Consider the following 26,715-nt stretch of genomic DNA (forward strand, 5'->3'; position numbering starts at 1 on the left):
AAGTGAAAAAAATCTCTTGGGATTTTGGTTGGAATTGTGGAGAATTGGTATCTTTGCAATACGGAGTCTTCAAATTCATAGGCATGGCATATTGGAGACATATTTTCTTTTTTTATGTCACATCTATTGTCCTCCACTCAGGCTAGTTCAAAATATATCCAGAATTACAGTGCTTCTCACCACCCCCATTGGTCCAAGTAGTCATCCTATTTTGGCTGTATTATTGCAGTATTGGTGAGAAGCAACTGTCCTCCCTGCTCCCTCCATGGCCCTCTTCATTTTTTTTATTATTTTATTTATTATTTTTAAAAAATATTTTATTTATTTATAAGATTATTTATTTGAGAGAGAGTGAACAAGTAAGCGCGAGCAGGGGGAGGGGCAGAAGGAGAGGAAGACAAGCAGACTCCCAGCTGAGTGGGGAGCCCCACTAAGGGGATCAATGCTAGGACCCTGAGATCATGACCTGAGCCAAAGGCAGATGATTAACCGACTGAGCCACCCAAGCATCCTGCCAGACCCACTTCTACCTCAGGGTCTTTGGACAGGAAGCTCCTCATTGGCTCATGCCTTTACTTTTGTCAGTGCTACCTTTTCAGTGAGGCCTTCCTTTGACACCCTAAAATTTCACCACCACCCCAAACTTTCTATTTTGTACCTCTACCTGAATGTAAGCTCTAAAAGCCAGCATCCATATTGTTCACTGTGGTCTCCTCACCATCCAGGACAATGCCTGGCACAGAGCATTAGAGAAGTTTGTAAAATGAGCAAGAATATGAAAGCCCAGACAGATGACGTTACTTGCTCAAGATCACACAGGGGAATACCAACAGAGCTAAAATTTAAACCTAAGCAGTCTGACTTCAGAGTTCATGCTCTTAAGGCCGGGAAACGGGCTCCATTACTGAGCGGGACTTAGGACGGACAGCGAGGTGCAGTGAACCCAGCAGCCCCCACCATCTTCTGCCTGCAATGGAACCACGTCTCCCAAGGCTCAGCTCTGGCCACAGCACCCGGCTGATGGCCTCGCCGCCCCAGGGTGCTACTGGGGACAAGGCCGGGGTGCTGATGCCCCCCAGTGGCTATAATGGGTAAGAACAAGGTGTAGTCTTCAGGCCAAATGTGTGTATGGGTGAGAACCTGGTCCATCCTTGCTTCCTAGTCCCTCCCCTCACAGAAGACACAGTCTGGGGTATAGGCATAACAGATCTTTATTTTACTAGAAGGGACAGGCAGTGGGGCAGTGCAGCATCCAAGCCCCAGACCAGACATGCAGCATCCACATGCAGGAACAGCTACACAGGCTGGGGCAGAGCCAGAAGTGGGAGACAGGGACCAGCGGATGCCCACAGCACCCCCACCATGACGCTTGGACTCTGGGTTCTTCTGTCTCCACTAGAGCCAGGAGACAGAGGGCTGGGCTGGAACCCTATCACTCTGGTCAGAAGAAAGATGGCACAAGGGGTATAGAGTCTGACCAGTCTACAGCACTCGATTCTGTATGGGGTTGGTGCAGTCATGCCCACTGGAAGGGCCTGGCCCCATACCTGGGACAGCGCAGGCCTAGCAGGAAGAGGGTCTACACACCTTCTAGTCCCCAACAGAGCTAGACCCTGATCCCAGAAAGGCTTAACAGAGTTGGGACTGAGCCCTACTCCACCTAGTAGGGACATGTCCGTGAAGGGGACTTCCCTGAGCACAAGCAGGGGCCTCCTAAGGCAGTAGTGAACTGAGGGAGCTGCTATAGACAGGAGGCCTTGCCTCTGTGCCCCTAGGTAGGGAGAGAGAGGGAAGGTGCAAGTGTAGGGCTGGGGAGGGCGATGGCCAGTGAGGCCTAGGGGCTGAGGAGTGGGTAAGGCTGGGGACTTCCTGGGGTAGGGCTTAGGGCTGGGAAGACCAGGCCAGGAGAGGGGAGGGGCGCCATCCAACCCAGACCCTCCACACCCATGCCAAGTCTGGGCAAGGGCCACGGGGAGGATGGTCAGATGCACAGAGAACTTCAAGGCACCAGGATTCAGAGAGGCAGCAGGGCCACCGCCCCCCACAAGACAAGACAGTGATTATAATAAATGTCTTCAGCTTGAACTACATGATCTGTGTAGAGGGTGGGAAAAGAGAGGGAGAGAAGACGACAAAGGGAGAAACGTCCGGGGAGATGGGAGACGAGGGCAGAAGAGACGAACCAGATGGATGTGGCAGTGAATGTGAAGGTGTGGGAAGGAGAGAAGTGAGAGGACACAGCCAGAGACAGGAGAGGCGGGAAGACAGCCAGAGAAGGCCTGAACACGCAGCACTTCTGGTCCCTACGAAATAAGGCACCAGAGTCAGTAATGTTCCTGTTGTCGCTGTGGTAGGAAAACGGCTGCTGAAAACGGCTCCTTCGGGAGCCTCACGCCTGTGCACCGGTGGCCTTCTTGATCAGGGGTATCTGCCAGGATGGGAGATGCTGTGAGGCCGGGGCTCTGGGGCCAGTGATGGCTCCTCCTGCCACCAGCCAGGCACTCACCTTGGACAGGTCCACACCTGTGAGGGCGTGCACGGAGGCTGGCAGCTCGGCCAGCAGCCGGTTGACTTCTGATGTCACCTTGCTGTTGTCCCCGCTGAGGACCACAATCTCATCAACTCTGGCCAGGGGGGCGGCGATTTTAGCAGCAATCTAGGAGGTGGGGGGGTGGGAGGAGAGCTTGGCTGGTGCTGACTCTGCCCACCCGCCCCATCGGCTATTTCTCCCTCCTCCTTCTGCCTCCTTCCATCCCAGCGCAGCTTGGGGCTTTTATCCCCAAGCCACAGTCAGAGACCCAGGGGGTCAGGTGAGCCCATGTGTGTTGTAGGCGTCCTGTCCAGCTGCTGGGCCCCTCTGCATTGAATGCTTCTAGCCAGCCTGTGGCTGTGCTCTGGAAGAGGCCCTCCAGACCCACCCCAGGGTGGGGGCCTCACCTGGGGCAGGGCCTCCAGCACCAGAGCCATCTTGGCAGCATCCCCATATTTCTGGTAGGCCTCGGCCTTGAGCTTCATCCGCTCAGCCTCTGCTGTGCCCATTGCCTCGATGACCGCTGCCTCTGCCTCCCCGAGCTTGCGGATCTTCTCAGCCTCTGCCTGCGCCAAGAGGACCTGCTTCACCCTGTAGGAGTTCACACCAGGCAGGATAAGTGGCAAGAACCAGGGGCCCCCCAGGCCTTGCCTGGGCGCCGACAAATCCTCAAGCCCTCTGCTCTGATGGGTGTCGGCGGGCGGGGACCCAGGAAAGGAGGTGCCCCCGCTTTCTGGCTCTGGCACTGGCTGCTTAGAGGTAAATGGGAGGGGGGACTAGCCAGGATGCCCGCTGAGCCAAACCCCACAGCGGGCCCTCAAACCTCCATTTATCCCCTCCGGCCCTCCCAGTGCCAATCCCATGGGGGAGGCAGGTCACCTCCACTTCACAGTCAAGAGGCTCCGGGAGAGGCGGCTTCCAAGCTGGGGCTGGGAAGCAAGCAGGGTGCACGGACCAAGGAGCCTGTCTAGTGCCCACTGGGCTGCAGCCAGGGTGCTCACTTTTCACCCTCGGCGATCTGCTGTATGCGGTGGGCCTCAGCCTCAGCGGGGCGGCGCACTGTGGCGATCAACTCCTTGTCAGTGCGAAGGATCTCCTGCGCCTCCACTGCGATCTGCTTCTTGCGCTGTACAACCTCGATCTCAATCTCTTCCTGCCGGATCTTCTGCTGCTCCCGGGCGCCCTGCAGCTCATAGGCCAGCTGGGCCTCGGCTGTCTGAGGTGGGAGGATGGGCTGTCAGAGGCCGGCTGCCAGGTTCTGAGCCCTGAGCCCCGACCTGGGATGCCCGATGGCACCTCACCTTGATGTTGACCTCCTCACTAAAAGCGGACTTCTGCAGCTCGAAGGCTCGCTTGGAGTCGGCAATCTTGGTGTCTGCCATGAACTTCACATCCAGCATCTCCTTCTTGCACTCCGCTTCCTGGCAACCGCAGGGGCAGGTGCTGAGGGTCCCCGGTGCTGGCAAGGTCCCACCAGCCCTGAGATCCCTGTCCCTGGGGGTGGGAAGGAAAGACCGTGTACCCGGATGCCTGCGTCCCGCTCGGCCTCGGCCACCCCAATGTCTGCATCTCTCTGCACCACGGCGGTCTGCGTCTTGCCCAAGGAGCTCAGATAGTCCACTTTGTCATACACGTCCTGGGAGGGAAGGGGGAGTCATCCTTGGGAACAGGCACAAAGGGGCCAAACACCCAAAGGGTGGCTGCACCCATCACCTTGATGGTGAAGCTGAGGATCTCGATGCCCATGCGGCCGACGTCAGGGGCAGCCACCTCCCGCACCAGCTTGGCAAACTGGTCTCGGTCCTGATAAATCTGCTCCACGGTCAGGGTCCCTGGGGAAAGAGGGATCGTGGGCTGGCTTCCTGGGGGCCCACTGGGCAAGGGAAGCACCATGCAAGCAGTGGTCTGAGTGTGTGCACACGTTGTACTCTGAGCTGTTGTGCACACGTTGTGCACACGTTGTACTCCTCGGGGTTCTTTTTCACAGCATTTAACACCGAGCCTCCTTCTGAGAGCCCAGGCTGGATGAGGAGAGGTGTCCCAAGCAACACCAGGTGCCTGACCAGACTGGCAGCCCTCGTCCCCCCCTATCCCGGCGCCCTCCCCTTCCCTTGGGCCACCTAAAGTTTTGAAAATAAAGTCTTGGTGGGACTGATGGATTCCCTTGCCCTGCACTGCACCCCTCCCTGCCCCGGCCTTGGAGATCCTGTGAGGTTCTTGAAGGCAGCAGAAGGGTCCCTGGGGGGGCTGGAGCCTTACCGAGGATGGAGCGCAGGTGCCCCTCCAGGGTCTGCAGAACAACGTTCTTGATGTCCTGCACATTCTTGCCCAGAAACTGCTCACAGGCCACTGCCAGCAGCTCCTTCTCTGTCATGATCTTCACCTGCCAGTGATCACAGAGGTGCCTGAACCAGGCTGGAGTGGGGCAGGCAGAGGCCCCAGACCCAAAGGTGTGGAGGATGGTGGCTGTGCCCCTCCCCCCTCCTTTTTCAGACCTGGAGGCCCAGGGGCCAGGAGGTGGTAGAGACTGACCAAGGCCTCTAGTTGGGACAGCACACCAGGAATTCTTACACTGACAAACCTGATGTTCACAGGCAGCCTCAGGCCCTGACACGGCCTGTCTGCTAGGCATCTGGGGCTCATCTCTTCACCCCTCAGCCCATTCATTCTTCCCTCATTAGCCAGTTCCTCCCATGCAGGCTCCCCACAGGTGGGACACCTGCAGGCTGAGGGTCAGAGAGGGTGAAAAGGAGAAGGAATAGTAGGGACACAGACAGACAGGCTGAGGAAGAGAGCCTGGACAGGGCAAGAGACAGGTCTGGGGGGATGCCACTGAGGGTGGGTATCTTCCTGCCTTTCCTTCCCCAGGTACTAAGGCAACCACCCCCTTACCAGAGGCCTCTAACACGGTTGCACCTTGCTGCTCTGTGAAGTTGAGAACTGGGCTACAGCAGGAAGCCCCTTGCCCAGGCCCTGAGCTGGGAATACTAAGTAACCTCCCAGAGAGTTGCTCTGCCTTATGTGGTATTGTCCTCTGGTCCCCTCCCCTTTAGACCCCAACCCAGGCACAGGGAAGGCCTGGATTCTGGGACGTGGCACTTCCAACACCTGCAAAGAATCGGGGGGTTAGTCAGATAGCAGCCCTCAGCACTGGTTCTGTCCCTTGCGGGCCCCGCTGAGGAGAAAAGGGGTGTCTGTTAGTCCTGCTGAGTGGCCAAGGGGCCGAGTGAGCACGTTCCAGTGGCGACGACCCTCTCTTGGTGGGGGGGGGGGTAGGGGCAGGGGCACTGGAGAGAGACTGCCCCTGGCTGCTGTCCTCTCCTCCTCCTCCCACACCCAGCAGAGGGACGAGGCAGCTCAACGGACATGCGCAGGGCTGCTGAGTTACTATACCTGGGCGACACCCGTCACAGTTAAAGCTACCCCCTCGGCCGTCTCTACGTCCTCGCAGCGGGGCTGCAACGTCATAATCTCTAGGGAAATCCTGCCAAGAAATGCAAAACAGGGGCATGGGTCTGGGGGCCCCGGGCCTGGGGTGTGGGGAGAGTCCAGCACCTCACTGCTCCAGCTGGGATGGGCTGGGGTCCTGCTACAGAGGGATGGGGGGACGCTTTGAGGGCTTGTGGGGAGGGGTGTGTGAGGAGATGCGGGAGGAGGCAGAGCAGCACCAGTGGAATGTGCTACCCACGGCACACATGTCCCCTGCTCAGGGCAGCCTGGCTAGCGGCGTGGGGTAAGGAAGCCGAGAAGTGGGTGGGGGTGACCTGGGCCGGTTGGAGGGTTGCAGGGGTAGCTGTGTGTGGATGGCCTGGGAATGCTCCGGAAGTCCTGGTACCCCCGGCTGTGCTGTGTTGGTCGTCTGCGGGCGTCATGGGAACATCCCTCAGAGGCCTTCGTCTGATCCTGGGTTTGCTCGGTACCCTGAGATACCCTGGAAAGCTCTGCCTACTAGCCTGGCTTGTTTGAAGTCTGCCCGCAGCTGGACCACGAGGGAGGTGATCCTTCGTCTGCCCCTTGCCGGGGAAGTCCCAGCTGGTCCCTTCAGCTGGCGGCAGGTTTGCCTTGAAGCCTACCCTCTAGGGCTGGTCCCACGTGGCTCAAGTGTGGAGTGAGGGCAGAGGTCACATGAGAGCTCCCTGGCCCAGACCATCTCAAGGGACCACACCACCCAGCTTGAAAGGGACTTTCCAATCCCTCTGGAGACTTGGGGATGTGGGCACTTGCAGCTGTTCCAAGTAGGTAGTGGGTTGGAGGGGGAGCGGAGCCACTTTTGCGAGGGAACCGGGGACTCTGCCCACTCCACACAAGGTGCTCTGGGCTTCTCAGGCCTCTGTGCTGAGGCCCAACTGCCAGAGGCTACAAGCAATGTGTGAGGTGGGGACAGTCCTCCACCTGGGAAGAGCCAGCAGGACAGGCGAGGCAGAGGAGAGGTGGTGTAGGGTTTTGCCTGAGAAACCTGAAGGGCGATTTCACGCAAGAGAAGGGGATGGGTAAGAGGATGGTTAGGGCTCTTCCAGTCTGGGGACCCAGCGTGTAGGCTCTGAGGGGGGACAGGGGCTTTTTGATGCTCACTGCTACATCCACAGTGTTCAACAGAGAGCTGACGAGTGAAGCGATGAAGGTGAGTGTTGGCACAGCACAAGGAAAGCACTGGGAGGGGTCAGGAAAGGGTTTCCCTGGCTATGGCCAGCTGCACAGCAACGGAAAGTAAGATATCCGGTCACTTGCTTTTCTAAGTGAGATTGGATCCATGATAAAGCCTGGGTTTCTCTAGCACTCCCTCTTCTGCTGCCTTTTTTTTTTTTTTTTTTTTTTTCTTCAGTAGGCTCCATGCCCAGCATGGAGCCCAAACTGGGGCTTGAACTCACGACCCGGAGATCAAGACCTGAGCTGAGACCAAGAGTCAGACGATCAACCGACTGAGCCCCCCAGGTGCCTCTCTGTGGCACTTCTTTTCCAAAAATCCCAAAGAGCCCTCATATTGCTTTACTTGCTTTTCCCAACTCCCTACAAAGCACAGAGGACAGGATTCCCCTATCTCACATGTAAGGAAACTAACACAAGTGACGAGAGATTTGCTCAGAGGTTTCTGCACAAAAACGAGGGGTAGGGAAGAGCCAAGACTGGTTTTGCTAAGACCTGTCAGGGAGATCAGAGGAGGCCAAGGAGTTGGGAGAACAGAAATCTTCAGGAAACCCATCTTCTGGCCCTTCGAGGAGGAGGGCTAGGACTTGACGTGTGTCCAGATGGACAGGTGGGAACTGGCTAGCAAGGGGCTCCGTGGCGCCTGGAGTGGTTGGACTGAAACCCCTCTACCCCGACAGCCTTGCTCTGGCACACAGGGGCCCTGTGTCTCCTGCCTCAACTCACCCCTTGGCATCCAAGGACACCCCCCTGGCAGACTTAGGCAGAGCTTCCAGACTCCCTTGCTCTTTCCCCACTAGCAGCCCCAGTAGGTGAGGGCAAGGGAACTGGGGATCTACAGGGGTCTATCCTGGCACCCAGAGCAGCGCAAGAGAGAGCAGAGGGGAGGGAGGCACACTCTCAGGAGGGGAGTCCATCTGGGTCTTGCCTGCCGGGCCCCACAGGGCAGGAAGAGAAAAGGTTAGACACAGAGGAGGAAGCAGGTGGGTTATTACCTGTGCAACCCCTGTTACGAATAGCGGGACCCCCTCCGACGTCTCAATATTCTCACAGCGACACAGGATGGTCATAACCTCCAGAGACAGTCTGAGGAGCGGCCAGGGGGAGGGAGAGGTAGGGACAGGAGGGATAGGAGGGGACACAGCAAACACACACAGTGGTTACCAGACTAGCAATGATGCCTGATGCCTGGGGGCGGGGGGAGATTGCTCTCAGTATTTGAGCCCTCTCTTGCCAGCTCAGCCTAGGACTGTAGGGGGACAGAGGAAACCCCCTTGCTGGCCTGGATGCTTTCCCTAGCCCCCATATCCATCTAAGGAGGAGCTGCTGGGCTGGGAGTAAAGCCTGCTGACACCCTGGGCCTCCCCGAGGTGGGGAGGCCTATGCACAGGGCACCAAGGTTGCCCACCGCCTCACTTTCTCAGGACAGTCCTGGCACAGTCTGGGAGACTTGGCCTCACTTCTACCTTCCAAACACAGGCAAACCTCTGTGTCCAGAAACTGGGCAGGAGAGGCCAATGTGGGGATTCACAGGCCAGGGAAAATACCAAGTCCTTCTTTGGTCTGCGCTCCCTGTCACTAAGAAGGGAATTTTGGGCCAAAAAAGCCTAGGGAGAACCTGGGATTTTCTGATTTGGGGGGACAGGTGTCAGGGAAGGCTGGGGGAAGAAGTGTGTCCCTGCCAGGATATTCACATGGACAACAGGGAGGGGATGGAGTAATTCACTTTGGAATTTCCAAAGTTGGGCCCAGGTAGAGAAGGGGTTATGGCAAAGAAAGCGAGGTGCCTTGAAGCTGCTCGGCCCACCCTCGCTCGGCCTCCCTAGCACAGCCTGTGTGAGTGTGAGTGTGTGTGTGTGTGCTGGGTAGCGGGCTGGGCTAGGCCGTGGGCAGTGTGGGAGGTTTCCCGAGATCAGAGGAAGGGAGGACAGTGGCTGAGGCCCAAGGAGCAGAAGCAGGTGGGCCGGGGGATGGGAGAAGCAGGCCTCGTGGAGCACTGCTGGCACAGGTCACAGTGCCAGCCCTGGGGGCCCTCAGCCATGCAGGTGTGCAAAGGCTGCCTTCATTCAAGCCCCTAATCCTAGCACTCCTGGGCCTGCGAGGACTCTAGACCCGGCTCAGACAGGAACGCACCAAGCTCTCTTCCAGGGAAGGAGGAGAGAGGGAAGGAAGGAGAGAAGGAACGAGGGAAGGAAGGAGGCTGCAACTCAGACGCCAGAGGGGGAGCAGTCACTCAGGTGAGAGAGAGGGAGCCCACAGGCGGGCCTCAGGATCCTATAGGACTTGGCAGCAAAGTGCAGAAGGAGCAACTTCACAGATGGCTGGAGACGGATGGCTGACAACGGAGGTGGGGGACGTTGAGGGTGGCTGTGGGATGGGAGGCTTAGAATCCAGCCTGGGGTTAGAAGCCCCTACTCTGACCTGAGAGGCTCCTGTCAGCCTTGGAATTTTGAGGCCCCAGCTTGTAGAGATGTCCTTCATATAGGCCAGGGGTCTGGGAAGGGGCGGGGCTACGGGCTCAGACTCCCCAGCAAGTGGGACCAGAGGGAGAACGCTAAGCCTGGGTGGGGGAGATCCGTTTCCTAGGACAAGGCATGAAGCCCTCTTCTCCTTACCTCCAGACTTACTGTCAGAGAAGCCTGGCCCCCTGTCTCAGGGGCTCTGCTCCCTAGAGTAAGCAGCAGGGGATGGGGGGTGCCAAGAACACTGAGCAAGGGCTGTAGGGGTGTGACCCTAGTGGTGGATGGCCGTGAGGGACAGGTGTCTGGGTGAGCTGTGAACTCTCCAGGGCCAGGCGTGCAGCAAGGTCTTTGGACAGGACACTGTCATCCCGGGACAATGCCTCTGGAGAGGGCAGCCTGTGGCTTCCGACAGGCCAGCTGGCCCACTCCTGAGAGGAAGCTGTGACCAGTTGCGGTTATTCTCGGACACTTTCAGCCTCGGGCCCTAACAGTCCCCTAGGATCCCTCAATTCAGGTGGAGCAAAGTGAGGAGAGGGCTACTGGGAAATCAGTGAAGTTAAACAGTTGATCTCCTGCTCTTGACCCTAGCTAACACCCTCAACCTCTGTGTAACCATGGGGCTTCCCTCTGCTGACTGGTGGAGCTGGGGCAGAGGGGGATTTCCACTGGAACCGCCACTGCCCCTCCTACCCTCCCAGTTCTGCTGTCCCTGCTGCCTGGGTCTGGCCTGGAAGGATCTGGGCACAGTCAGGAAGAGGGTGATGGTGGAAAGGTGGCTGGCCTGCCTCATCTCTTCCTGGGGGGCGGGGGGGCAAGTCTGGGCCTGCTGGGGGTCCTGGGGGAGCTCCAGGGAGAGCCCGATGACATCTCCCTTCGTTTAGTGAGTCTTTCCAGACTAACCACAGAGGTCCAGATCTGTTTTGCCCCGCCCAGCACCAATTCCTTGGCTCTCCTCCCCCTGTCTGTAAGTAGCCACTGCCTGCATTGTCTGGGCCTGCACAGGTAAGGGCGTGTGTGGGTCTTTTCAGCCTCTCCTCTGCACAGGGAGGAAAATTTAGAATTCGTGAATAACTGAGCTAAACTTACGGAATGAGGATTCTGTCTGGGCATGACCCCCAGATGCTCTGGGACACAACCAATGTCTCCAGCGAAACAAAGCATCCCCACTAAGGAGAAGGTGCCCAGACGAACCCCCTACACCTGTTCTCACCTGCATCTTAGGAGGTCCCACCCCCCAGGATGGAATGTGGCAAGTGGTAGATGCTCTAGCTCACTGCAGGGGGAAGCGGGGCTAGGGGAAGGCTGGAAATCCTTCTTTCTCCCTTGCCCACCTGGATGCCAGGTTCCCGGGGGCCCCTGAACCCTTACCTCTGAGTGTCGGAGATACACCACCAGGCCCAGGCCCAGCCGCCAAACACGTACTGTTTATAGTCAGAACCACAACAGCCCCCTGGAGAGCAAAGCAAACCACTGCTGGTCAGTCAGTTCTTGGGTCTCTCTACTCCCCGTCCCTTCACCAGCAACTCTGGCCCTTTACTGGCCCTGACCCTTGACAATTCCCACTGTTGGTTGCTGAGGTCACACAGAAGGGGAAGAGAGCTCCTAAGGGCCTGAAACTCAAGTTCAGTAGATATGCGATTTGCATAAAAAGCTATCCAATGAGTGGTTCCGAATGTAAGTGTTTTCAGGGAACAGAGGAAGTCAGTGGGCAGGAGTGAACGGGAAAAGCTTCCATCTTTCATTCAACCATTCATTCAGCAAACTCGTTATGTAGGTTTCTGGGCTAGGAAGTCAGAGATGAAGACACGACTCCCATCTGGAAGGAGCTGGGAACTTCTCCTGAGATCATTAATACTAATACTGTGTGATCTGCATGTAATCAAGGCGTGTGCAGGCCAAGGGGGAACGCAGGGGACCCCGGGCTGGGGGCACGGGGCACTGGGAGGCCGATGGGAGGGAGGAGTCTCGGAGCCAAGATGGGATCCTCACTCACGCCCAGCAGACACATCTCAGTAAAGCTGTTTCTCTATTCCCAGGGCTGCACACTGACTGTGGGCCTCTGGGGAGTAGAGTGAAGAGGGAAGGCAAGGCCTCCAAACAAAGGCCAGCCTGTGGCACCCATGGGATAAGTGAAGAGAAAGGGGAAAGGTCGAAAAGGAAACTCTATCAATTACACAGAATGTTGAATCAGGCCCCAACTTGAATCTAGCTGTAGACATGACCGGCACGCTGTCTGTGCAGAAGTGAGAAAAACCAATTCCTGAAATTCTTGTTGTGAACTCTCCTGCAAATGCCAAAATTATTCATCAAGTTCAAGGAAACTTTAGTAAAAGCTAGAAGGCAGTTTCCTTGCAGCGCAAAAAACCCAAAAAACAAAAAAAACCCAAAACCAAAAATGTACAGGAAGTAGATGATTCAAAGGAAATGTGATTTGGGAAAAAGCCAGTGGGTGTTGTCATTTCTGTATTTACCAGCTTGGATTTTCGGGAAACACTTAGCATGTGTGCTTCCAATGGGCAAGGGTCAGGGGTCGTTTCCTGTAGCTGGGTCACAGTGTCTCTGAGGACCCAGAGCAGGGAGAGCAGATCATAGGGTGTCTCAAGTATCAGGCCAAGAAACTGTGTGTGTGTGTGTGTGTGTGTGTGTGTGTGTGTGTGTGTGTGTGTGAAAGAGAGAGAGAGAGTGTGTGTGAGAGGGGGTCACATAGGAATTTAAGTGGGGGGAGCAACAAAATTACATTTGCATTTCAGAAACACCACTTTGCCCACGGAAGATGGGGATGGGGTGGTCTAGGAGACTGGGGAGAAGCCTTCTGCAGTGACCTAGGCAAGGCATGGTGGCTGATGTTGGGGAATTAACTTCCAGAGCAATCTAGTCCGAGAGGATTTCCTGTGAGGGTTGAAATGTTGCATAGTTGCAGTGTGTAATACGGGGGCTTACTTCACACCTGAAATGTGGCCAATGTGACTGAAGAACTAAACTTCTTTTTTTTTTTTAAAGACTTTATTTATTTATTTGACAGAGATCACAAGTAGGCAGAGAGGCAGACAGAGAGAGAGGAGGAAGCAGGCTCCCTGCTGAGCAGAGAGCCCGATGCGGGCCTCAATCCCAGGACCCTGAGATCATGACCTGAGCCGAAGGCAGAGGCTTTAACCCACTGGGCCACCCAGGAGCCCTCTTTTTTTTTTTTTTTTTTAAATTTTTTTAAAAGATTTTATTTCTTTATTAGGGAGAGTATGAATGGGTGCGGGGGCGGGGGAAACAGGAGGAGCAGAGAGAGAGGGAGAAGCAGGCTCACTGCTGAGCAGAAAGCTCAACATGGGGCCCATCTTGGGACCCTGGGATTGCAACCTGAGCCAAAGGCAGACACCCAACCGACTGAGCCACTTTAAGTTTCCATTTCTAAATTTCTAATTTAGAAATTTAATTAATTTAAGTTTAAATGGCTAGTGGCTACCCTATCAGTGTAGCTGTGGAGTCCAGGTCGGAGTGGGTGGGGACACCAACAAGGGAGAGAAAGACAACAGGGAGCTGGAGAGGAGTTCTGGACAGGTGGAGGCGAAGGGGACCCCACAAGGGCAGAGTGACAACCAGCACAGAGAGCTGGTGCCTGAGCCAGCTCATTGGGCGGCCGGCCCACTTGGCCTCCAGGGCCTACACTGTGCACAAGGAGCCTTACCGGAAGTTCAGGGAGCAAACAGCAGGCATGCAATATGAGTAGGGGAGGGAAGAGGAACTCTGTTTCTCTGTGATGGAAATACCAGCCTGCAGGGCTGCTGACAAGGGAAGCTACTGCAGGCTTCTAGGCCCTGGGAGTGGGGTGGGGAGGCTCTAAGGGTAAGTGATCAAGCTGAAACCTAAGCCATTTTAGGATATGAGAACCTGAAAGGGTCACACATCACAGCCTGTTTCACTCTGGCCTGGTGAGGGCTAGGGCCTAGCTGCCTCTGGCCAGCGCTAGGGAGCTTCTTCAGTGTAGGGGGTAGAGGTGGTAGGGGTGGGGTGGGAGAAGCTTAAGTAATGGGAGGTGGGGAGGTCCATGCTTTACCCTTAACTTAGTCTTTGACCTTGGGAGCAGGCTGTCACCACTTAAGCTGGGTCTTGGCCAAGGGCAACATGGCCAGGTTCTCAGGGGTAGCAACAACAGGAAGCTGGGCCTTCTAGTCTGCCTGCTCTGCCCACCAGCAGGCTCCTCCCCTTGAAGGCATCTTCCTCCCAGGTTCCTGGTCACCCGGAGTCTAAGAAGCACCACTCCCCAAGGAGACCATGTCCCTTCCTTGATCTCCCTTGCTCTCACTCTTTTCACACCTGGAAGTTTCTTCTGGTTTTATCGTACGTTTTCTAACCCAACTTACTTTCATTTGTTCTGTCTTCGCCCAAGCTGAAGAATCACAAAACAGGGGTGCCTGGGTGGCTCAGTCATGAAGCGTCTGCCTTCGGCCCAGGTTGAAGGGTCCTGGGATCAAGGCCTGCATCAGGCTCCCTGCTTAGTGGGGAGTCTGCTTCTGCCTCTGCCCCTCTCTTCCACTCATGCTCTCTCTTTCTCAAATAAATAAAGGAAATCTTAAAAAAAAAAAAAAATCATGAAACATCCCACAATAACCTCCACCCCGCTCTCAGCCCCTCCAGACCCAGCCCACCCCTCTGCCCTCTCAGGAACACTCTCCTCCCTTCCTGCCTCTTTTCTACCTTCTTCCCACTACTCCAGAAGACCATACTCTATAAGGGGGATTTAGCTTTTGTTGAGCCACAACCCCCCTTAGCCACTGAGCAATGCTGGAGTGTTCATAAATGCATAAAATAAACAGGAAACACATCTGGAAAGTTATAAAAATATTAAAATAACCAAATGTATGGCATGTAATACGTGGTAATACATGTGATACAGTAAAAACATTAAATAATAAAATCCAGTGGTAAATTTAATAACTAGCTTAACTTCAAAGGCATGATGAGCACGAGTGACTTTGATGGTACCTACAAAAACTGTGGTGTGGTAGGAAAATATCTCCTAATACTATCCTGGGTTGTGGCCGGCATTTATAAAGTGAAGAAATGCTAACTTTCGATTCAGGTTAGTGAGAATAAAAATTCACGTCTCTCCCTATCCAAATGCACACACCTCTAAATTCTCCCCATGGACCCCAGGTTAGGAACCTCTGATTTATTGTAGAGACAAGAGAAAGGTGTATGGGGTTTGGATTCTCCTTTTAGGTTCCTGACAGTAGAAACAGAGAAAGAGGTTTTATATTACAGATGGGCAGAGGGAGGTAAGACAACCAGAAAAACTTCCAGCCTTTTCAGGTGGAGAAGATGACCAGGGGATATATCAGCATCCTTCTCCAATTGGGCTGAACGAGATGCTTCTAGACTTGGACACCAGCTTAAGTAACCAGGTGGGGGCAGGGCTGGGAGTGGCTGCTCCCCTCTTCCACAACTTGGGTGCAGGGAGAGAGAGGGATCTCGGCAGGATCAACTCAAATCCCCAGGTACTGTGCTACTCCCTCTTCTCACTCATCCTTCCTCGACTCCAGCACCCTCAATTCTCAGCTCAGCTTCCTCTCCCCACCCCTGAAACAGCTTCGAAGCTACAATGCACTGGCCTCTAGCCAGAAAACCAGGATTCCAGCAAGGGGAAGGTACAGAGCGGCCCATGTTAGGTGCTCCTCTCACCTCTCAGTCTCGAAGCTTGCTCTCTCAGCCCAGAGTCTTGGCTTCCAGAAAGAAACTCCCCGAGAGAGAAAAAGTGTGGTGCAGATAGGTTCTAAAAGTTGTCTTTAGGATCAGGGCCTGGGAGACAGGTTCAAGTTGGCCTCGGTGCCCTCCCAATCCCAAGGCCACCTCTGGTTTTATCTGCTCTCCCCCCAGAGAGGAGTGTGCTTGTCAGGAAGAGTGGGGATTTCCTGTCCTCCAGGAGAGACTGATTCTGAGATCCAAACAGCCACAGGCCAGGTTCTGGGGTAAAACCTCCCAGTGCATTGATCACACCACCCCCAAGGCACAGCTCCAAACCCTGGTCTAGTCCACCCCCTTCTACAGCCCTAACAACTCTTCACACAGGCTGGAAACTGGCATCGATGGGGGGATCACCTGAAGGATTCCTGCAGCAGGTCTTCAAGCTGTCAGCAAACACCACCCTCCCCAGCACCGGTGAGCCAGGAGCTGCACAAACGGGGCTTCAAAGGCTTCAGCCATCTCTCAAGATACCCAAATATACCAAATTAAGCAGTCTTAAGGCAAAGGTACATCTGCCCTCCCCAGTACAGCAGTCCCACGGCCCTGTGGAAGCTCCCAGAAATTCTAGAGCCTGTAGCATTTTTGCAATCAGGGCGATACAGCCCAGAACCCGATTTCTCAACCTGTAGAGGCCGCACCCGCATTTCTCGGGCGGGCAATGTCAGTAAGCCCCAGCAAGCCCCAACCTGCTCAGAATTAACGGGAGCACAGGGATCCCGGTCTCAGCGCCCCTCCCCAGGCAGGCACCTGCCCTCGGAAGCTGTAAGACCCGCCCCAAGGCCTGGGCGCCGGAATCCAGCCTAACCGCTGTGTTCCGGTAACCACGGGTTCACTCTCTCCGGCCTCAGGTCGGGACCCCCTAGGCCACGGTGGAGTAGAGGGGAAGAGGCGGAGAAGGGAGAGAATAAACACGAGAAAACACGCAGTGGCAGGGGGAGTCCCGAGGGCGCCGAGCACCGCAAGCGTGAGAATGGGGGGGGGGCCCTTCCTGGAAGGTTCTCAGCCCGACACCCGCGCCCCTTACCCCGTCCCTCACCCTCCGCACCCTTCCCCGGCCTAGCCGGTCCCCGCTTGCTCCGCAGCCCCGCACCTACCCCGAACCCCCTCCTCGACCACCTCCGCGGGCACGGCCGGCGCGTCCCAACACCCTCCAGGCCCCTGAACCCCGGCCCCACCTCCCTCGCAGCTCTCTCACCTGAAACCACCAGCGCCTCGTTGGGCCCCACCGTGTGGCAATTGCCCATGGCGCCAGCGGGACGGAAGGCCCCCGGGCACCGCAGGGACCTGGACAGCACCGCGCGCACCACCGGCCGCGCCCTGCCTATCCCGCCACCCCCAGCGGCCGCCCGCCCGCGCCCCTCCGCGCTCGCCGCCCCGCCGGAAGTGTGGCGGCGGAAGGCGGGGCCGCGGGGCGACAGCGGCGGCCGCAAAGCTTCGGGCGTCAGTCCACACGCTTTATTTCCCTGGGGTCCAGCCCCGCAGCACCCCGGGACAGCGCACCCTACTCCTGCGGGCCTCCCGCACCCGACGGCGCGGCCCTGCCTCACCTCTCCGCACCCAGCCGACCGCCGTGGGCCCCGGAGTCACACCGCTCCCGCCCTCCCCTCCGCCCCACCACCGGCGGTGAGACCTTGGGCAAGTCCCTTACCTCTGCAGCCCAATCCCGCCTCAGCAAATGGGGGGCATGTAACTACGTGGCTACATGGTTTTGCAAAGGGCCCAGTTCGGTAATTCTCAGTGTTGCACTGTAATTAGAAATTACAACCCCCGTAAGCCCTCATCCAAAGCTGATCAGCATCACCCAGAGTGGGGACAGAGGTACGGAATTCATATTGCTCAGAAGCAACGTCTGGCGCATTAGCCCTCACCTCTCAATCTGGGATTATTGTTATTCTCAGGAAGAGATCACCACCCACGATTTCCTTCCACCAGGAAAAGAGCTGTTCAGGACACAATCTGAAGCCCCAGCCAGGAGGCATGGAGGTAAAAATTGCAAACCCCTCAGTGCCCAGGGCAGGGTTTGACATGCAGTTAAGGTTTTCCAGGGCCACCAAGTGTCATGGAAAGCGTCCCAGCCTGGGGATTAGGAGATTTAGGGCTCAGGTTCAGTTTTAACGTGAATTCTGTGTGTGACTTTAGATAGGTCTGGTGAACTCTGAGGGCTGGGGTGGGGTTCAGAAACTGTGGGCTCCTTAGAGTGGGGTCTGCTCAGGGAAGATGGGGCCCCTGGGTCCTCAGGCTGGGGCTCTTCATCAGGTTCGGCCTCCTCTCCAGGCCCAAGGCCTGCCAGCCTCTTGCTGGCCTCCCATAGCCGGTGAGCTGCACGGTCATCTCGGGCAGCTGGGGACACCTCCTCCACATGGCAGTTGGCAAAGTATCTCCCACTAAGGGGCTCAATGCCCTCCTGGAGAGCGCAGTACAGGGGTGTCTGGGCACCTCCTCTTGGAGCCCGCAGCACAAGCCAAGCTAGTGGGCGCAGAAGTGGGCGCAGCCATCCAGGAACATGGCGCAAGAAAAGCTCCGAGTTCACAGGCCCTGTAGACAGGAAGAAAGGAAGGAGTAGTGAGGATGGTGGGCGAGGGCCCAGGGGAAGAGCAACAAGAACAGGGCTAGAAGCGAGTGGGGAACAGAGTCCAGTTCCAGGGAGACCAGGATAGTATTGAGTGAGCATTCAGGGTCCCCACAAGGTGACCTCACTCATTTCAACAGCAAGGCTCCTCCTCTCCACCTGTACATCCCCCATCTCCCAGGTTTTCCCACATGTTGAATCCCCTGCCCAAGGGGACCTCTTTTCTTCTAGCTCAAGTCCTATTCCTTTGTTTAACCAGCAAATGTGTACTAATGCCTATGGCAGACCAGCCACTGTTCTGGACATTAGAGATGGGGAGTGTAATAAAGGCTTATAAATGTTAGCTGTGATTATTATTGTCACTGTTATAATTACTAGTGAGCCTCAGGCAACGACTTTCTAAAGTGCAGTATGGTTGGTGTCTCACTCAGTCGTTGGAGTGTGACTCTCAACCTCCGGGTTGTGAGTTTGAGCCCCATGCTGGCTGTAGAGGTTACTTAAAAATAAAATCTTTAAAAAATGCAGTATGGCAATATGGGTCATCCTATAATGTGTTCCATAAGGCAGAGATGGGCCTTATTCATCCATTAACTCCCTCAGACTAAAAGTTAAAATGCTAGAAGTGGACTTCTAGACCCTAGATGACCCAGCCCATCTCTATACCTCATCTCTCTCTCTCTCTCTCTTTTTTTTTAAGATTTTATTTATTTATTCGACAGACAGAGATCACAAGCAGGCAGAGAGAGAGGTGGAAGCAGGCTCCCCGCTGAGCAGAGAGCCCAACGTGGGGCTCGATCCCAGAACCCTGGGATCATGACCCGAGTTGAAGGCAGAGGCTTTAACGCACTGAGCCACCCAGATGCCCCTATACCTCATCTCTTGCCACTCTCCTCCTCTAACTCTGTTCTAGCCTCATGCGGTCCCTTGTTCCTTCTCAGGCATACCAGGGACTTCTGCCTCAGGGCCTTTGCACGTGCTCTGTTCTTTATGCTCTTCTCCTCTGAAGACCACATGGCTCATTCTCATCTCCTTTAAGCCTGTCACCTTTTCGTCTATGCCTTCCTTGACTGCCACAGAAAAATAGCACCTGCTGTCATTTCCTATCCCTGTCACTCTGCTTTATCTTTCCCATAGCATTTTATCGCCACCTGTCATTGAATGTATGTATTAGCGATCTCCCCTTTCCTTAAACTAGAATGTAAATTCTACAAGGAAAGGGCCTGTTTTATTGACTGCTGTCTTCCCAGCACCAAGATTAATGCCTGGTACATAATAGGTAATCAGTAAAAACTTCTTGAATGAACAAGTAGTTATTAGCCATCATCATCATTATCCTCCTATTATAGTGAGTTCATTCATATGGATGGCTCCTTGGGGTGAGAACCTGGCCTTCAGTCATTACATACCCTATCCAGTAGCCAGCATCCAGGCTTACTGGTGTGAGAGGAAGAGCTCAGACAAGGAGAACCTCCTTCCAAGACAGGTCTCTCCTCATACAGTGCTTCCTTACTGTTCTGAGAGTCTGGGGCTCAGTGAGAGGTGGGGGGTGCACAGGATGGGCCATGGATCGGAGAGGGGACTCAAAGCACAGTCAGAGAGCCAGGCCTCACCTGGGTGGGCTGCATAGCAGGTGACACCAGTACCCTCCAGCTGCGTGGCGAGCTCCCTGGCAAACAACACGTTGGCCAGCTTACTGTCGGCATATGCCCGTAGCTCCTGCCGCCAGCCCACCACCGGGCGGTCCAAGCGCGTGAAGTCGAGGCGCCCTCGCCGGTGGGCGGCTGATGATACCACCACCACGCGACTTGGGGCGCATGTCTTCAGCCGGGGCAGCAGCAGATGAGTCAGCAGGAAGGGGCCAATATGGTTCACTCGCAGCATCAGATTGAATGGCTTGTGGGTCCGGCCACAGGAACTGATCCCTGGGGCAGGGGCTCGACATGAACCACTGCTCCACTGGGACCCCTGAAGACCTCAGTATCCCCATCTGTGAGAGGGTGGTAGGGGGTGTCCTTCCCATGGATCCACTGGCCCTTGGCATACACCTGGCTGGAGGGGACAGTTGCCCACCCGCCGCCCCCCCTGCAGGGCCTGCTGCCCCTCACCGGCATTGTGGATGAGGATGTCCAACCGTGGCTCAGAGCTCAGGAAGGCGGTGGCAAAGGCCCGCACGGAGGCCAGACTGGCCAAGTCCAAGGCCATGAAGATGACCTCATTGTTCCCACTTTCCTGTGGGGCAGCAAGGGCTGGGCTTGTCACCAGGCACCTCTCTCCTCTTCCCTCTCCCCAGGTACCAAATTTTGAGAGTCCTCCTCCTCCTTTTACTAAGATCTGCCCTTATGCATTAGAATATAGTGGACAAGTATATGGACTCTGGATGCAAAATCCTGACTCTGTCTTTCATTAGAGCGTGACGTTAGACAAGTGTGACATTCATCTCTCTGGGGCTGAGTTTTCTCGCTGTAAAATGGGAACAACGTAGTATGTATCTCATGAAGTTCTTGTGAAGATTCAATGAGTTAATAAGTGTGAAATACTTAGAACAGTGCTTGGCCACCAGTCAGCACTGTGTAGGTAGCTCTTGGTATTATTATCATCATTCCCTCTGACCATTATTGCTTATCCTAACATTTACAACTGACTTCTTTCTCCTTGGTCTCCCCTCACCCATTCTTGCCCCTCTCTTGCCCCTCCTCTCACCCACCACCCCCACCCTAGTCCGGGCCTGTACAGCCACTGAGGGGTTTTTCCCAGAAGTCTATTTTGACAGTCCATACCCTGCTCAGGACCCTTCACTGGATCTTCACTGCTCATCCTATAAAATCTGAGTTTCTCAACAGAGTCTGCAAGGGATTCCAGAATCTAGCCCCGGTTCAGAGGTTCCAGCCTCTTTATTTCACCTCTTTACTCCATATTTTGTGGTCCATCCAGCCTCAATAAACCTTTGCTTTCAGTTTTTAAAAAATTAATTCCAGCTATCTTGCCTCAGGGCCTTTGCATATGCTGTTCCCTCCGCTGTTCCCTTTCCTACTGTCTTTCATTGATGTAAGTTTTACCGATCCTTAAACGTCTTCAAAAAGCGATCAGTTCTTTCAGAAAGCCAACGTACTAGCTAGCTTGAGTCTGGTGCTCCTTCCCTGTATGACCAGAGCACCAGCCGACTGTTTTCTGCAAGTAACGACCAGTTAAGGAAGCCGCTCTGTTCGCCCTTCCGCGTCCTAGTGTGTTTTCCGCTCACCCTCTCCCCTTCTCCGGCCTCTCCCCCGACCCCTCACCTGGCGGAGGTCGAAGGCGGCCGCCTCACCGCGCTCCCGGCTGCGACAGGCCAGCACCACGCGCGCTCCCCGGCGCGCCAGCTCCAGCGCCGTCATCTTCCCGATGCCGCTGTTGGCGCCTGCGGTGGTTGGGCGGTAGCCTCGCTGAGCCCCGTGGGTCACTGACCCCGCCGTACGGCCTCCCCGCCACCCGGCCGCCCGCGGGCCTTCTAGCACTTACCCGTGACCACTGCCGTGCGGCCGCGCAGGCTAGCTATGCCGCCGCAGGGCGGGGCCTTCACCAGGTTGTAATAGACAAGCACGTAGGCACCCAGCAGCAACCCCGCGCCCAGCAGCAGCGCCTCCATGCCCGCCGTGCCGCCAGCACCCCCACGCCGCCCGCACAGGCCCCGCAACTCCCTGGATCGTCGCCCGCCCGGCGGCTGCCGGTCCGCCCCGCACCCGCTCGCGCCTCCTTGGAAGGCGGAGGCGGAGGCGGAGGCGGGCGAGAGGCAGGACAGGGGTGTGTATGCGTGCGTGTGAGCGTGGGCCCTACGAGCGCCCCCTAGGCATGCGTCTTCGTCCTCCCGGTGTGTGCTTGTGGAACACCTTCTAGGTGCGCGTGTGCATTTGGACCCTGGCAGCGCCCTCTAGGCGTGTGCCTGTGGGAACTCCTTCCAGATGCCTGTTTCTGTGCATTCACACCTACTCTTGAGAGTGTGAATGACTCTGTGAGTGTGTAATGTGCCCGTGGGCCCCAGGATTGCTCTTCAGGTTGTGTTTGTGCCCTTGGATCCTGGATGTAAGCACCTTGGAGATGTGGGTGTACTTGCAGGCCCAGGAAGTAACCTGTGGCTGTGTGTGCTGCGGGACCACCTTTTACGGGTTTGTGCCCATGAGCGCCAAGAGTCCCTCCAGGTTTGTGCATGCATCTCTGGTCTCTGTCAATGTGTGCCCTTGAACGAGCCTCTATGTAACTGTCCTTTGTGCGCATGCGCCGTAGCAGAGGCCTTGCCGGAGGGGCTCACAGGGTGTGTGTGAGCCCTCTGGGTGTCCTCTGTGCTTAGCAGAGTCTTCCCCTTCTGGAGAGGTGTGTACTAGTCAATGCTGTTATGTCTGAGAGGGAGTGAGTCTGGTCCTGGATGCCTTGGCCTCCGTAAACAAGTCCTTCAATTCCTTATCCTCACTTCCAGCCCTCAGGTTCTAGAATTCTTCCTCATTTTTCCTATAAAGGTCAGAGAGATGATGCCACACTCATTCATTACCTGTCTTTATCTCCCTGCCTTTGGTACCCTCTGATGCCCCCCCATCCCCTACATTTCTGAAGGGAAGCAGCAGGAAGACAATAAAACACAAAATCTATTATCTGACTTCCAGGAGGAAATTTCTCTGGAGTGGTCCTCACAGGTGGTAGAAAGATAAGAATCTCCATGACTCAATGCAAGAAGAGACTATGAAGGCAAGGTGGGTGGGGACAGCTAGGGAGGCTCGGGTAAGGGGACTGCGGGCCAGGTGACTTGCCAGGACAAGGACTTGCCTGAAGAAACCATTACAACTGAGTACCCACTGGTTGACACTGTGCCCAGCAGTGTGGTTAGCCTTGGAAATACTGAGCGGAACAATGTGTTTCTACCCTCAAGGAGTTCAGGAGGCCCATCAGGGTAGGAGGAGCTGAGTGGTGGAGACGAAGCTAGGCGGGTAGGTAGAAGCCAGGGACAGACCCGATTTGGGGAGAGGGGACGTTTCTGACTTGGCTGCGCTATGGATTTGGGGTTCAGTTGTAGACGCTGTGGGATGAAGCTGGAAAGAATATTAATGAAACAAATCGGTGTGCTCTCCATCCTCAAGGCAAATTCCTGACACACCAACAGGTACCACTTCCTTGAACACTGCTGGGATAGATGAGCAGGTATCTCTAAGGAGTCAAAAAGAACTTCCCAGAGAAAGTGTCTCATGGCAGGTCTAAAAGGAGTTGAAAAAGGATTAGAGCTTGGTTTGATGAGAGGATTCTCAGGGCCTTAGAATTAAGGTAATGCAGCAGATTCTACTGATGAGCTGTGATTATAGGGAAGTTAGGATTGCTAGTCACGCACGCTGCGGCTCCACTGGTCTTTTTCTTCATCATGCTTCCCAGAGACGTTTGAATTGACTGATTGCTCCCCACTAGATTCTAAGCTTCAGGAGGCAGGAGCCATACCTCTTGACTGCTCATATTGAGTTCCCCAGACGAAGTCCAAAGTCCCAGCAAAGGCCATGCATAGGGGAGGGACTCTAGTGATGCCTGAATGAGTTGCAACGTGCCCAGTTCAGGCGGACAGCTAAAGGACAGAGCCAGGTGTTGACTTCTCCCAGAACTGATGACTCAAATATGATAGCAAACAACTGAAACTAAAGGCAGCCCCAGCTCCTGAGGTTCAAGTTTCTAGACCAGCGTGCAGAGGTCTCAGAACAGCTCCTGTTTTATTATCTTGGTTTTGGAGTCATCAGGAAGGAGTGAGGGCCTGCACGTTCTCAGATTCTTGCAGTACGTGGTCATGTCAAATGATTCCAGGTCACTTAGAAGGCCAGACAACAGCTACCCCCCACCCAACCGCAAATGCACCCCTAGCCCTCCACTTTCCCACACCCACCTCGGGCTCTTTCCTCCAGACCTCTGCTTTTCTGCTTTCCCTTGGGGACTGAGTGTCTGGGAATGAGACTAGTTCAATAAGACTGTGACCAGAATCTTGGGGAGGGTCCCCTCTAAGGGTGATGACAGGTAGGACAGACAGGCAGAAAACATAATTTGAAGTATTTTTGTTTTTTTATATACAGAATACAGGAAAGTTTCTGTAAAGTCTAAAACATTACAATTACTATGTACATTGGTACTACTTGGGGGTGGGGGTTGGGGGGAGAGGAGGGAGCCAGGGGTGGGAGGAACAGGAGAAGTGGCAAGAGAACAAAAAAAGAAGACGAAACAGGTTTACGACAAAAACGTTTTTGCTACAATAGACAATTTGAAGAAAACGCTCTACCACATGTAGTACTGTACAGTTTTTAAAAACATTGAAAAAAATGTCATCACTAGATGTATTTACACAAAATCCAAATACACTTTTCCTTATTTGAAATAAAATAGATGGACAGCCAGAAAAAGAATTCATTTCTCATTTGTCCATAATACACAGTAGCTACCTGTAGTGCAACCGCTGCAGAAAGGGAAAATAACTTGGAGGGTGGGAACCACGGAAGTAGGGTGGGTAGCGATCTTTATATTAAATAAAACAATGATATTGTATAGATTTTGCTGTATGAAAACTGTATTTTTTCTTTTAATATAAAACTATTGTCACTGCCACAAAATAGAACAAGTTTCTGATTATTTTACAACGGCGGGTGAGGGGGAGGGAGTAGGAGGTGGGCAGGAGGTGGGTGGGGAACGGTTTCGTGTTGGAGGAAGTGTCCAGACCGTGGGCCTTCCCCTCCCTGCCCACGCTGTTCCTCAGCTCGGGTCTGCCGCTTTCCCATGAAATGTTGAGTACAAATATATGTGCAAATGCCCCCTAAAACTTGAGAAAAGAAAAAGGATTTTTAAAAAACAGTCAAAAGGTTTTCTTCATTTCATGCAAAGATTGTAGTTGAAGGGTTTCTGGTGGAGTATAGAAAAAACCCGGGCTTGGTTTGTGTACATTTTTGCATTGCAGGAGTCTTGGGTTGGGCGGACAGGCGGGTCACGGGGTAGCCGCCAGTCCTAGGGAACGGAGTTGGAGCGCAGCACAGGGCCCTGGTGGGGCTTGAGAGACAGCTTCTCGGCCAAGACCCCATCCTGCAGCAGGCCAGCATCGCCTTTGGGCTGTTTGGTCGCAAACTCAGTGATGCTGAAGACGAACTGCAGGCACCCCAGCTTGATGTAGCTGCCGTGGTGCAGTAAGGCCGTGCCCTCCCAGCCGGCCCCACTGCCCCCAATCAAGCTCGAGCTGCTGGCTTTGCAGTTGCAGGGTCTCCGCGGCGGCCCCTGGGCCTGGGAGCTCATCACGGCTGCCTCCTCACTCAGCTCTTCGTCCTGTTTCCGGTGCCGGCGGCGCCCTGGGAAGGAGGAGTGTGGTCACTGGGAGAGGAACAGTGAAGGCGCCGGGGCTGTTGGCTGTGGCTGGGCCCCTGCACCTCCCAATTCTAACTGCAGGGTGACTAGGGCTGGGGGATGCTGTGAAAGGACAAAGGGAGTCTGAAGTCCCCAAGCAGGTGTGCACATGTATGGCACTGGCTTCTCCGTGGCTTTCCCTGGGCCCATGAGCAAGGAGAGTCTGCCCAGTGGGACCAGGAAGGCACGTGCCAGTCATTGGCGGCAATCCAGAGCCACCCAGTTGGGGCTCTTAACACAACAGGTCCAAAACAGCCGGCTCTGGGGCCACAGGGTCCAACTTACTGATGACACTCTGCACTTTGGCAACAATACTGCTTGGGGGGGTTGGCGGGGTCTTCTCAGAGAAGTCACACGAATACAGCACATTGTCCACCGTTGTCCCGTGCTCACTGTAGTTTAACAGCTCATAATGTTTGGTATTCTGAGGAGGAGGAGGGAAGATAAGATGTGTGGTCTGCTGCGTGGGGCCTGGGGCTAAGGGGAGAGAGGACACATGGAGAAGGCTGTGCTGCTCTACCTGGGGAGCTCTCTTTCTTCCCCAGTCAAGCCCCGCTTCCCTGTCTCTTTCAAATAGGGCTCAAGACTCACCTCCTCTGGGAAGCCTTCCTTCCCAGTGGCCCCCACCCCCCTACATCTCCCTCCCCTCTCCCATTGCTCCTTTACTCTGCCTCCTCTTGAAATGTTATTCACTGGCACAGAGGACTTGGCTTCCTTCTATGCTGGTCCCCTGCCCTGATTTTGGGGGAGCTCCCCCTGCTGAGCCCATGACCAACCTCAGGAGAAATGGCAGCCCTGTTCCTGGGGAGGGTAGCCATGGTAGGACACCTTTTCATACCAAGACTCTTCTCCTCCAGGAATGACAGGGACGGAGGAAGAGACGACCTCCCCGCCCCGCTTCCCCACACCCAGGACACTTGAACAAAAAACCCAGTGCCTAGGAGAGGGGTTGGGGAGAGCCCCCTCCCACCCCACCCCCAACCCTCACCTCATCATAGAATATGCAGGCGTGTTTCCCGGACACGTAGTTACAGTGACCATAGTTTGTAAGGCACACGTCCATGTCAGCTCCTGCAAGTGGCAGGAGTAGAAGCAAAGGCAGGCAGAGAACAGACTGTAAGGTGTATGCATGGGGAGGGTAGGGGGCAGGGAGTTAGCTTCTGGGCGGCTACTGGTAAGACCTCATGGTGAAGCTAGCTTGGGGCCCCTTCCTTGTATTTTTGAACAAACACTGATTTCTTTTCCAATCCCCTTGGAAAGAACAGCTGTCCCTGCCAGCCGATCTCATTCAGAACATGCGGCTACTGCCCAGAAGGGAAGAGTGAACTCCTGAAGAGGGGGGGTTACTTCCATGAGGGCACAACATGGGCTGCAGGGTTCATAAATCCTATCATCGG

The 26,715-nt window shown here is 55.1% G+C and overlaps 3 protein-coding genes across 8 annotated transcripts in view; all 3 read right to left on the bottom strand.

Annotated features, from left to right (window-relative positions):
- Positions 1 to 1,193: 1,193 nt before the first annotated feature.
- FLOT2 (flotillin 2) lies at positions 1,194 to 16,741 on the bottom strand. Of its 6 annotated transcripts, XM_059379915.1 has the most exons (13): positions 16,568 to 16,735; positions 15,310 to 15,426; positions 13,992 to 14,199; positions 11,005 to 11,086; positions 5,924 to 6,014; positions 4,790 to 4,913; positions 4,244 to 4,362; positions 4,053 to 4,166; positions 3,832 to 3,951; positions 3,532 to 3,746; positions 2,938 to 3,121; positions 2,507 to 2,656; positions 1,194 to 2,428 (listed from the first exon to the last, which is right to left on the bottom strand). In XM_059379915.1, exons 5-13 carry the CDS (start codon positions 5,996 to 5,998, stop codon positions 2,390 to 2,392), a joined length of 1,140 nt encoding a protein of 379 aa, XP_059235898.1. In that variant the 5' UTR covers positions 5,999 to 6,014; positions 11,005 to 11,086; positions 13,992 to 14,199; positions 15,310 to 15,426; positions 16,568 to 16,735; the 3' UTR covers positions 1,194 to 2,389. The 6 variants fall into 6 exon arrangements, with proteins under 6 accessions (XP_059235898.1, XP_059235897.1, XP_059235896.1 ...); XM_059379914.1 differs by lacking the exon at positions 15,310 to 15,426; XM_059379913.1 differs by lacking the exons at positions 5,924 to 6,014; positions 13,992 to 14,199; positions 15,310 to 15,426 and adding an exon at positions 8,170 to 8,260 and having other exon boundaries at positions 16,568 to 16,741.
- Positions 16,742 to 17,341: 600 nt separating this feature from the next.
- DHRS13 (dehydrogenase/reductase 13) lies at positions 17,342 to 21,698 on the bottom strand. Its single transcript, XM_059379919.1, has 5 exons — positions 21,437 to 21,698; positions 21,217 to 21,335; positions 20,047 to 20,170; positions 19,552 to 19,863; positions 17,342 to 17,907 (listed from the first exon to the last, which is right to left on the bottom strand). Exons 1-5 carry the CDS (start codon positions 21,561 to 21,563, stop codon positions 17,465 to 17,467), a joined length of 1,125 nt encoding a protein of 374 aa, XP_059235902.1. The 5' UTR covers positions 21,564 to 21,698; the 3' UTR covers positions 17,342 to 17,464.
- A 2,461-nt stretch (positions 21,699 to 24,159) lies between these two features.
- PHF12 (PHD finger protein 12) overlaps positions 24,160 to 26,715 on the bottom strand; it is a 42,159-nt gene continuing 39,603 nt past the window's right edge. Inside the window, exons 13-15 of the mRNA XM_059380730.1 lie at positions 26,307 to 26,389; positions 25,604 to 25,742; positions 24,160 to 25,263 (exon numbers count right to left, since the gene is read on the bottom strand). Coding sequence (XP_059236713.1) covers positions 24,929 to 25,263; positions 25,604 to 25,742; positions 26,307 to 26,389 — 557 coding nt within the window. The 3' untranslated portion in view covers positions 24,160 to 24,928. The remainder of the gene's footprint in view (positions 25,264 to 25,603; positions 25,743 to 26,306; positions 26,390 to 26,715) is intronic.

Source organism: Mustela nigripes, chromosome 16 (genome assembly GCF_022355385.1).
Source record: "Mustela nigripes isolate SB6536 chromosome 16, MUSNIG.SB6536, whole genome shotgun sequence".
Lineage (NCBI taxonomy): Eukaryota > Metazoa > Chordata > Mammalia > Carnivora > Mustelidae > Mustela > Mustela nigripes.